Genomic DNA, 12,105 nt, shown 5'->3' on the forward strand with positions numbered 1-12,105 from the left:
CTGAACATTACTGAGCTTATGTGTGCACTTTCAATGCCTGTTAGAATTTGAGATCTGCAGAACTAAGGATAGCATGTCAGATTTGTACAGAACCCATTTGAAATTTGGAAAAGGGAGGAGGAGACTTTCCTTTACCGAAGTAAAATACAAGCACTAATTGTGAATTCTAATTGTGATGGAATCTCTACTTGAGAGATGTAGCTGGATGAAGTTGGCCACTGGCATGGGCACTGTAGTGAAACTGGAATAAGAAAATTAACTAGGCAATTTCCTCTGAGCACCTTTAGCTGTTGCCCAGTGTCTTAGAATCTGCTTTAATTTCAGTTATTGAGCAAGGGGCTGTTTATTGTAAGTTAAATAAAATCGTGCATGCGAACGTCTGTTACTGACATTTTGCCATTTGTTGTCATGAGTTTAAGCATTACTAACATAAATATCCTAAAATGGCTTTGTTGTAGGCTTTGTAAATCATTTTCATTTCTATTTCATACTGCATTCTCACAGAAAAACTCAACTGGGGATGGTGCATCAAAATTTGCCTTTTTTGATAAGTTAGGTATCCAAATGTGATAGTGAAGAAACCTTGAATTTACTTCATGAAAAACACTTTGATTATTTTCTTCCTTAATGGAGAGTTTCAAGAACTTCAGTGTATACTGCCTTACAAAGATGGATCTGTTTTCTACTAAATATATTTTCAGATAATTTGGAGGCTTAAAGATCTTTCAGGTTTTGTATTTAAAAAAAAAAAAAAAAACCCACAACGCCCTTAAATTACAAAATCATGTAATATGTCAAATTACAGTGAGGTGATATTTTTTAAAATATTACAAAATTTTTAATTGAAGTTTCTTAAATATCTTCAGTGATAACCACTTATGGTTATTTTCTTGTATTCTGTTTTGAGCTGTAGTAGATTTGCTGTATTTTATTCAAACAGACAACTCTTATATGAGTAAAGATCAGCATGGTTCATCATCTGAGAGTGAAGATGAAGCACTGGGTAAATATCATGAGGCCCTGTCTAGAACCCAGAGTTCCAGGCTGCCAGTGGTGGATGGCAGACAGCAAAAAAACTATGTATGGGAAACCAGGCAAAAATATAGCCCCCTGTCTGCAGAATATGATGGATACAGTAGTGAAGCCTCAATAGATGAAGGTAAGATTGATTTAAAAGAATTCATTTTATTCCAGATTTCAGAATTACGTTTTTAAGTTTAGACAGAAAAAGCTTGATTTGCAAATAATCAATGTCAGCAAGAAACATTCAGGTATCTTTTGTATTTATGCATGCTCCAAAAAAAATTAGCACAGAATTGTTTGCACATTTCCAGAAATACTGCAAATGATATAATATCTTAAATGAAGTTTTGTAGAATTTTATTAATAGTCATCAAATTCTCTGAGGGATTTACTTTAAATTGTTTTTTGTTTAGGAAGGAAATGGGGGTACTCTTGATGGATTCAGTGATATTATCAATAGCTGATATGCCTTTCTTCATAAGCTGTCATAACAGCAAGTAAACTGAGTTGGTTATTGGTTCTGGTGCACATGCATATTTCACTATCAAGTAATGGAATGCTCTTCATCTTTTTTATTGAAATCACAGAAAGAAATGATTTGATTAATCTGAATTTTCTATGGAGGTAATAGCTCAATGTAAACAAAGGAATGTTTTCTTTTGTGTTACATATCTTAAGATTTTAACTGAGTGACAGCAACTGCCTGATACAGAGGTTGAAAAATCTGCTATCAATATTTAATCAATATGCTTCTTGTGCTTGAAAATAGCTGCATGGGAGAACTGTATCTGTAGTCATTTTCTAATGTGAAAACTGAGCTTAGTTAAAGGTGTTCATAAGTCAGGCTATAATATAGGTACTGTATTATGGTAAGGTAAGTGCTGGACTCCTTTCAATATGTTGAAATGCAGTGTGTTGTAGAGTGTGGTATTTTCTAGTAAAAAGTGGACACCTGTAATAAAAAAAGTCTACATTTAAACATTGCATCCAGTCCAGGAGAACTTGAAAAAAGGTAGACTTTATATTATGTATTGTAATTCAGTTATATAAAAGTTTGCTTGTCACTTGCTTGAAGTTTGAAATTAGCTCATGCTCACTCATGATTCCTGTGATTAAGACACAAAGGACATGGCATTCCTAGGCAAATAAGTTGCAGAATATGAAAATGATTTTCTGATTATGAGGATTTTCAGTTTTTTTCTTTGCTGTTAACTTGTAGGAAGGCAGGAGACAGCATTCCAGCAATCAGGGAAGGAGATGCGGAAGAGAGATCAGGTTATGGGGGCAACAAGCATGAGGGGATGATAGAAGTATTTTGCTTTCTGGGTGGGGGTTGTTTTCCTATTAGTGTTTTTTAATGCCCACCGATATCTATTGGCAGTACTGTTGAGATAAATGTGAAACATACTTTTACAGTTGATGTCCTTGTTGGTATAGAATGGTGATATATATCAGCAGGAGATGGAAAGTTCAGTTCTATTTATTAGATTCAGTAAGAATGCTTGGTTATCCAGAGTGAGGTATTTATCAGTTTTCAGACTGTTGAGGTCACTTGTTGAAATATTCATGCTTAAAGGAACGTGTGGCATTCTTCTTTGTATTTCACAGCTGTACAGAATACTGATTGTACGTAGTTCATCATCTCAGTGTTCCCACTCATCTGAGCTTTTCAGTTTGGCCCTGTTGAAGTTAAGCTCCAGTAGCATTGTCTTAGCATGTATCTACTTTTGTTGTGATGTTTAATATTGTCTTTTTGTCATCCTCCCACGTAGTCAAAATTCACACTCAGTGTTTTTGTCATCTTCTGGGGATTAAAAATTCCAGGCTGGAAATCTTTATTATAGTTAGACTGTAAGGCAGAAGAACCCTGTTGGCAAATGCAGCAGGAAACTAACAATTGTTTCACTCCTCTTTTTTTTTTTTTTTTTTTTTTCCCCTTTTTTTTTTTTTTTTTTTTTCTTCCTTCTCTTGATAAATATATCTTTTACCAGTTGCTATCCCTTCTCAACAGTTTCCATTCAGGAAGCTTGCTAGATGCAAAACTCATTGATAGATAACGTACACACACACACTTGCTCTAAAATTAGCATGTAAATTGAATTTTTAATAATGAAAGAACGGTGAGGGTTTGGGGAGGCAAAAAGAAGGAAGCAAAAGCTATCATAACTTACACCCTAACTTAGAAAATTGTACATTTTTAACCACATACTTGCAAACAGCTTTAGGACTGTCTGTATTTTACTTTTGCTGCTTCTTGGTAGCATTCGTTCTCTTCCAACGTCAGCAGTATTATCTGATTGCCTGCAATCATTCTGCACTTGCAAAAATCTGTGCAAGATTGCTTTCAAAATGCTCTCAAATGAGGCTGATGATTGTGACTCGTTTTTGGAATCATTTCATCTCAACAAAAGATGTTTGATAGTATTTAAAAAATAATAGTGTTGCGTGGTATTGGGCTTGGCAACAAGTTAACCAAATATTTTTCACTTTTCCGTGACCTGAAGGTGGCACAGTAATTGGTGTATTTTTTTGTTGTTCGAGTCACACACCAAGAATCGTTGCACAATTATAAAATTTAAACACAGCTAGACTGAAGTAGGCCTTGATGCCAGAGTGTAGCCAGAGTAGGCCTTGTTGTGTCAAGCACATAATGGAGGAAAAGCTGCCCAGCCAAGGACTTGAATGAAAAGAAAGCATGCAGTGAAGAAAGAAGAAAGAAGGAACTGACCAATGCTACCAAGGAGTTCATATGTATTCAGAGAAACACTTTATGTATCAGATGAGGTTAAAAATCTCTTGTTGCAAGTGGAGAGCATCACCATTTTCAGTGTTTTCATGTAATTTTTAAAAATTCAAAGTTTTATTGTTTCTTAAGGTTGTAGCTTAAATCTATGAGATTTGATGCCGTAGGAAACTTGAAATTTTTCATTAAATTATTGTATTTTTATAAGAAGTTTAAAGACAAATGATAGAACTATTTCTTTATCTGCAATTACAAGAAAAGCAAAGTTTTCTTATGTACTTTATTTAACATGAGAAACAACAGCCAGTATGCGTGGTGTCTGCAGTCTTCTGTTTTGTCATATATGCTTAATCATTTTTATTTCTAAGACTCAAACATTTAAGCTGCACTGCCAACCAAAGGCACCAATCATTCTGTTTGCTGACCAGGGCTTGATAATACTGCAGTAGAGTATTACAAACTTTACAAAGGAGTCAATGTATTTTTTTCTGATTTTGCAGTTTATTGTGCACAGTAATCTCCACTTTGAAAGCCTGATAATTTTTTTAGACATGCCTGCACTTAACAGTGCACACACAATATTTTACATGAGACAAAAATATAATCTTGTCTTTCTTAATACACCTTGTATTAAGAACTTTCCTCACCTTGCTCAAAACATTTCTAATGTATACCACCACCATGTCCAATCACATTATTTTAAAATTCACTCACTATCTGTTACTTCACTGCATGCATTTTCTGTCCATGTATCTTTATAAAAATGTCTTATTCTGAAGTCTGAAAATGTGTAGCATGCTTTCACATCATTCTTTTGTCCTCTAGATGGCCGTATTAATCTTCCTTTGCAACTTATTTATTTCAAACTGGCATAGCATTTTTTTAGATCTTTTACTCATTAAAGTAGGAAAGCAAGATAACTTGAGGGATTTTTTGTTGTTGTTCTAGGAGTGCTGTAGACACTCTGTTTCAAAATTTCTCAGATACCTGCTTATGTTCAATTTCTGAACCACTTTATATATTTATATATAATGGATTTGATTTGTTTAGATTCTGATGAGTTTTAATATCTCTTTTAAGTAGACAAAAAAAAAAAAAAAAAAGTACCCAGATGCAAGTATTTCTACAGATTTCAAACTATTCAAAATGTTTGTTTCTTGCTCCTCATTGGCAAACTTACTTCTATGGTACACATAGAAAAATAAAATGGTTTAGAAAATATTTGTGCAAGAATCAGGCACAGCCTGACTCTGAATTGTTAATCACAGTAAAGAGAGAAACCTTTGTAACTACTATATTTCTTTATTTATATGTGGACTTTATCCAGTCTTTGTGCTTAGGCATAGAATTCTAGGGTTAGCAGAAGGTCAAAAAATCTTATTCTTTTCAATAATATTCTTTGTGTTCTTCATCTTATACAATAAATTATAGATATTGAAGTGATGTTTTTCCTCTTACATCCTGTTTATCCTAACCTTTCAGATGTAATCATCATGTTGAATATAATATAGGATTAATGTAGGCTATGATGTTACACATCTCCTTCAAACAACAAAAATAGGGGGGGAGAAAAGTGCCAAAATAACTGTAAGTTATTTCTGCTAGCTAGGAGATTATGACAAAATGATGGTCTAAATAAGGAAGTGCATTTGTTTACAAACTTTTCATTTGAAGTCATTAGTTTTTTGGGTTTTCTTTTTTTTTTTTTTTTTTTTTTTTTACTTTGGCAACTTTAGTATCTGTACCGATATGATCTTAAATGGACCATGCTTTCCAAATAGTTTCAATTTCCACAGCACTTTACAGTGTGATATTAAATGAGCCTCTTTCTCTCCAAAGTAGTGGCTACTTCCTGAATTTCACAACTCGGGCTTTATATGAGCAAATTGTTGTGTCTTTGTTATCTCTACAGCTTAATAGGCAAGTACAATGTATTTTCTTTAAGGAAATAGTCTCTTAAATTCCTTACAATTGAAACTTTTAGGGGTGAAAGTGTTAGGGTAAATGTATTGAAATCAGAGTTTTGTGGGCAGATGTCAAATCTGAAAGCATGTCCTGCTCTTTGCTGTGCAAAATATTTAAAGTCAGCAAGCAGATCAGGGAAATTGATCCCAGTTCTGAAATAGAATAACTGACATTGTGATAGAAAAAGTGCAAAACTTCCTTTGCAAACTTAAATGTACTTTACTTAGTTATGTATTACCTGCTCAGTGCAACTACAGGTTTCATCTTCAACCTGTTTTGAAGTCTTTTTCTGACATCTCAATTGATAAAGCCTTGTGGCTGAAAATGTATTTGTTCAGAGGCTCTATTTCTGAGAATGGCCCAAGTGCCTTACATTTCTCAAGGTTTTTAGGAAACATATGGAAGCACTAAAAGACTGCAGTGAGAAAACATAAGTTCTCTTAAAAGAGAATCTGCTGCTCTAGCAGGCATATGCTACTGGATTTTATCCATCTTCTCCATATTGTGAAGGTAGAATATGATGTTATTTTTGTAGTTTATCTCCTCCACTTTTATTCTTCTCTAGGCTTTCAGCACTTTATGTTGATATGCCTGTTGGACATATGTTTGCCTTGCTCCTCTGTGTCAATCTTTACACGTGAAGGCGACTGTTCTGGAATCTCTTGGATCTGATTCTTTTTGCAGCTTTTTGCCTTTTCTTTCTCTCTTTCTAGTTTACATGTATTGGGAAAACTCTTTCCACTGCACAACTTAGGTATTAGAGAGCTTTTTTTCATTCTCTGCCCAAAAGCTCTTTCATAAGCATCTCAGAACTGGCACACAGATGAATCTCCCTAGCTTGGTAAAGCAATCTGCAGTTTTTTTCAGTAAATACCTTCCTCAAGCTAAGGTGAAAGCCACTGGACAGACTGAGAAAGGATGGATCACTCAATGAATCCCTTGATAATCACATGTCTTTCAGTTTAATTTCTAACATTATTCCTTGCACACAAGCAGATCTATTTTCAAGCCAAATCTGAGTGAAGAATTACTGTTGGAAAATTGGAGTGAATGAGAATAAATTGGAAGTGTTCTGAGATGTTCTTCCCATTATAAAGTGACCACACGTTTTTGTCTGATGTTTCTTTATAGATTAACTGTGAAATTTCTCTGGTATGATATGTGTTGGAAGAAAATATTCTTTTTGCCATGAGGCTTTGAATAGTCATAGTTCTTCAAACAGTATTTCCTTCATGATACTTTTGAAATGATCTTCAGTAAATACACTTAAAAAATCTTGATGTTCAGAGCAGTAATTCCCAGATGTTTTATACTACATTTTGAAGACTGAGTCCTGTTACAACTATGAACTGCTCCAGATACTCATCGTTAGGTACCTCAGCTGACAGTACTTGTGTAATATCAGTTTATAATTCTTGGTGCATTTTTAAATATTTTTAGGAGAGGAAAAAAAATCTTTTTTTAGTGACAATATTTTTTAATTTGCTCCAGCTTTTTTTTTTTCTTTTTAAACTTGGACACCTACCCTTTAATTTTTTTTTGAATTTTAAGGGTGGATATAATAAAGGAGAAAGGGCAGTGATACAATGCAAGTGATTAAAAAAGTAATGATAAATCCCTGATTGTATGTTTCTGTCTCCTATTCGGTTGTTCTTTGCCTTCTGACAGGATCCTGATAGTAAAGGAATATTTATTCACATACTAGAATGTGATTGTGTTGTGGTCATGGTTCTTTAACCTCATAAATTTCACACAAGCATGTTGTTTACCAATAGAATCTAGAGGTATGGAATGGATGATATACATGGATAGAGATAGGAAGTACATGTGTAATTCAATGTTACTGTAGTTTTCTCGGGGAACGTTATATAGCTGTCAAGAGTTAAATATAGGAAATAAAACCAAAGGAAATTCAAGGCTGAGCTTAACTACAGTTTGGAAGAACACAGAGTTGCATTGGGGACTTCTGAGATGAAATTTTAGGTGACATCCCAGTTGTACACAGTATTTTGTCAACCAAAGGAAATTGAGGGTAACTGGGTAGAATGAGTTTGAATAATTGTGAAATAATTAACTATATGATTAACGGCAGAGGTACTTATTGAAGAGTGCACGTCATCTACTGCTGAGAGAAAACTGGTAATGAAGCTCAGTGATGATAAGGTTTTCAACAAGAAAATTCCTTTTTCAGCTAGATCACATCCAGAAGGGGAAATACAGCCCTCCGATGGGAAAGGGCTTTTTTCCTGATATGTGCGGGTGAGCCAAGCAGTCTAACAAATTAGGTTCCTCCTGCCAGCATTTTGAAGTCTTTGAAGAAAAACCAGTTTGCAGTGACGTGAAAGCTTTGAAGAAAGTCACACTTAGCAATACGATGTCTCTGAAGTGATTATATAAATCATACATTAATAATTACAGGAAAGTTTCCATTTTGTTTTATACTTAAGTTACTCATCTGTTTGCATCTGGAATTTATGAAAGGATCAAAATCTGCCATTAATTGGGAAAAAATTATGTGTAATTCCTTGTATTTGATATCGGTGTTCCAGATTAATAAGATTTTGATGTAAGAGGTAGTACTATATCAACCAAATAGTCACTTCTGTGATGGACCTAGCAATTCTGCTGATCTGAGATCTCACACTGAAAACTCTGTATTTCTTTCATTAATATGATCTAAACACTGCTGGGCATGGACATTTTGTTTCTTGGGATTAAGGTAATACTTGTGATTCTATGGAGATACTCCAGACCCATCTGGACACCTACCCATGGAACCTATTGTAGGGTACCTGCTTTAGCAGGGTCTCTTTAGGTCCCTTCCAGCCCCTGCAATTCTGTGGTTCTGTGACTCCGGGAACCAGATTCTTTACTCTTTGGTTAAAGATCTGTTACTGTTAGGACCTCCAATCACATTAGAAGAACATGTTGATGTTGTAACTGAAATCTTTTTGCTTTGTTGCATAGTCAGTGTGGATTATTTTCCATATGCATATACATATTAATTTCATAGATATAGATGTAGCTATATCCTATATTTCCTTGGAATAATCAATATATTCTTTTTTTTTTTAACTTGATTTTTTAACTTAATGATAGTCTTTTGTTCATAGCGACTTTAATTGTATATATTTTTTGGACTTCATCATATCTGAGTATATGTCATGAAATTATCTGTGTAGCTTCTGTGAATGCAAAGATCTGTCTTAATTTTTGTTTTTCTTAGAATAAGCTTTTTTCTTTTTTTTTTCTTTTTTTTTTTTTTTAATAAGTGCTATATACGATTCTTTGATGATTTAGTTACCCTAACTTTTAAGACTTGTTGGAAAATTCTCTCTGGGGAGAAGGGTAAGTTTTCATGTTATACAGTGTGTAAATCTCATCCCATCTTGTCCCTGCTGTTTCCCCCTCCCCCGGTTACTTTTCTTCTACTTTATTTAGGCTAATATGGTAACCGATTCTTAGCATAATTGCCATGCTTCTGGTTATTTCAGTGTGCTTCAAGGTTATCTGCTGTGATGGAATAATAGCCTCGTGAAAGCACGCTGGGAGAACCCAAAAGGAAAAATATTTTATTACTGAAATTCTGGTTCTGGTTCTTAGACAGAAGCAAGCAGACGTGCTTAGCTGGGAATAGGAATAGGAATTTCTGCGTGGAGTCACCTATTCCCAATTCAATTAAAGCTTGATCTTTAAGTTCGTAAATTGGAAATCCTATGAGTTCACCTTCTGCACCGCTTAATATTCCGACATCGTGTGTTTTTATGTATACATTTCTACAAGGTGTTTAAGAAATATGTAAGAATTACCCTGCTCTTTATTTGTAACCTTTGTGCTCAGTCTTGTTGAACCATTCTAAATTCAGTCCTTAAAAATGTTTTTAAAAGACGTCATTATCCTGATATTCTGTTTGTTTCAATTTTTAAAGCAGATTTGTGACATTTCTTTGCAAATGTATCAATTTGTCAGATAAAGGTTAAAAATTAGATACGTTTTATTCATGTTAAAGTCACACCCAGCTTATTTAAAGGCAGCTTTGACTTGGAGTTGCAAGCCTGAGGATATTGATTTGAATTATGCATGACTGTCTGGTATGCAGTTCCATTAGCCTTCTGTGTGGATAATGTAAACATGTTCAGAATTTTAAGTATCCTATATGAGCGGCAGGTTAAAAATAGAGCTGATAAGAGCACGTGTATTTGGAAAATCCAAATCTTGGAGAATAAAACTACAAAAGGTTTGTCTCTTCAAGAGGCTGACTTCAGGTGTGGTTTTCTTTTCTTTGAAAATACTCAGCCCAAGCAAATGCCACTTATGTGACTCGAGCAGATGACACGGTTGCTGTTTCTTGCTGCAAAGAGTTGACATTTGTACCAGAAAACACATTCAAATCTGAGAGGTCATATGTTTTTTAAATGGCTCAAGATTAGCGTGAGTAACGAGACCAATTTTTTCATATCTTCAGGGAACCTTTTACATGATTTTGCACAAACTTTTGTGGAATCCAGCTCAATCGTTCCTGTTTTTGATAACTGATCTATTTGGTTTTCCCTGTATCTCAGCAGTGTGCACACAAGTATGCACAGTGAGACTTTATTTTGAAATCCTCAGCACTAAAACCTCTGTGTTGATAAGATTTCAAACAGCTAGTATCTTTTTAGACTTTTCTGAGTTCTTTTGAGTCTTCACTGAAAAAAAAAAAGACAACTCTGAAATGAAAAATAAAATGTCATCTTTGCTGTATTTTGTTAAAATGTATTATAGCTTGAAGAGTTTGTATTGTCTCTGTATTGCAAATGTATCAGCTGTGGCAATCTGATGAGTGAAAATTTAAAAATCTTTATTGCTTTAAAGCAATGGATACAAAACAGAAAACTAGTCTGATTTTTTTTTTTTTTTTTTTTTTTACTCACAACAATCTTTTAAAAAATATTTTTCTTGAAGTGCTTTCTACATGGTTATGTTAAATTCTACTTGTAAAGCCTGAAGGGAACATTTTTAAACTAATTGTGGGAGAGTATTATGATGCATTTTCCCTAAATTTTGAAGAGCTTATTTGCTTACCTGTTAGTTTAGAAATAATCACATGAAAATTTGCACACCAATATATGGCTGAAAAGATCTTTGTGATGATGAAGTTGGCTGTTCTGCTCTGAGATCTTTTTTTCATGTCGTAGGTAGATCATGCCTGTTGCTCTGTTCAAAATTTGAACAACAGGTAACTCTTTAGTAGATCTGGTAAACTTGGGAAAGATAGTTAAGAGTTGGTGGTCATATTTTCCCTTTTAACTGAAGAATAATTCTTCTGTTAAGAGTTAATATTTGGTGCTCTCCTTCAGTGAAGTTGATCATTCTGTTTCATAATAGCTGCTATCAGAGCAAAATTCCTTTCCCTGGCAATCATAACCTATGCTTGGAGTCATCTGCTTTTCCCAATGCCATTTTCTACCTGTTGACAAAAAAGAAAGAAAAATAAAATAAAATAAAAGCTTTAAAATCAGAAAATATTTGGGAATAAAACTATTCATTTTCATTGGTGTTGGGGACAACCTGTTGTTCTCAAAGGTACAGGGAAGAGCAGCGGCCAATTCTTCTCATCTTTGAGATTCTGTGAAGGAAGAGGTGTTTGTTTCTTTTGAGTGAAGGGTGGTGACCACGGTAGTTAGCCTCATAATTTCTTAATTAATAAAAAAAAAGATTATGATGACCAGGAGTACAGAGTCACTGTGCGAATATCACTGCTGTTCAGCAGTTCTGTGTGTGTGTGTGCGTGTGTGTTTGTTTTTGCAACATTAAGCTGATTAACTGTTGATAGTTTGTTAATACACACGATTTAGCATAAATGCCATGAAGTATCAGCTGATCTTCAGTTCCTTCTCTTGTTTACTAGCTTTTCATTACTTTTAAAAGACATTTCAGGAAAAAAAAAATAAAGAAGTGATGTTTAGTTAGACTTAGAGATGGATCCACAGTGGAAGTGTTATGGGGATATTTTTCATCACCAAAATAAAGTAACATAACCTGAGAAAGTACAAAGTAAAACTGAAAAATTAAAAGAAATGCATCTTATCTAATCCAGATAAAAAGGTTACAGACCTACATTGACACTGTTTGGAAAATGATAAAGTTTAATATGCCTTTGGTATATATTTGTTTGTGGAAAACTTACCAGAATAATACAGCTCACTCATAATGTTTATAGAAATGAGAATAAGAGGCTCTTTTATGTTTCAGTGTCTCTGGCTTAGATATTAAGCTTCAAAATCTGTAAATTTTAAAGCAAGGCTGAGCTTGTGGATATAAAAGAGTCAGTTAAGTTTTTGCAGAGTGTTTTGTTATATTGCTTAAAGAAGTTCAGATAACTGAGGAAAAGG

General features: G+C 34.1%; 1 protein-coding gene across 1 annotated transcript in view; it reads left to right on the plus strand.

The window, feature by feature from the left end:
- Nucleotides 1-12,105, plus strand: part of SYT14 (synaptotagmin 14) — a 65,524-nt gene that overhangs the window by 17,959 nt on the left and 35,460 nt on the right. The window contains exon 3 of the mRNA XM_042820979.1: nucleotides 941-1,159. Within this exon, the coding sequence (XP_042676913.1) occupies nucleotides 941-1,159 (219 nt within the window). The remainder of the gene's footprint in view (nucleotides 1-940; nucleotides 1,160-12,105) is intronic.

This window comes from Centrocercus urophasianus, unplaced genomic scaffold (assembly GCF_019232065.1).
Source record: "Centrocercus urophasianus isolate 14NV4802_14NV808 unplaced genomic scaffold, USGS_Curo_1.0 seq_10, whole genome shotgun sequence".
Taxonomy (NCBI): Eukaryota; Metazoa; Chordata; class Aves; order Galliformes; family Phasianidae; genus Centrocercus; species Centrocercus urophasianus.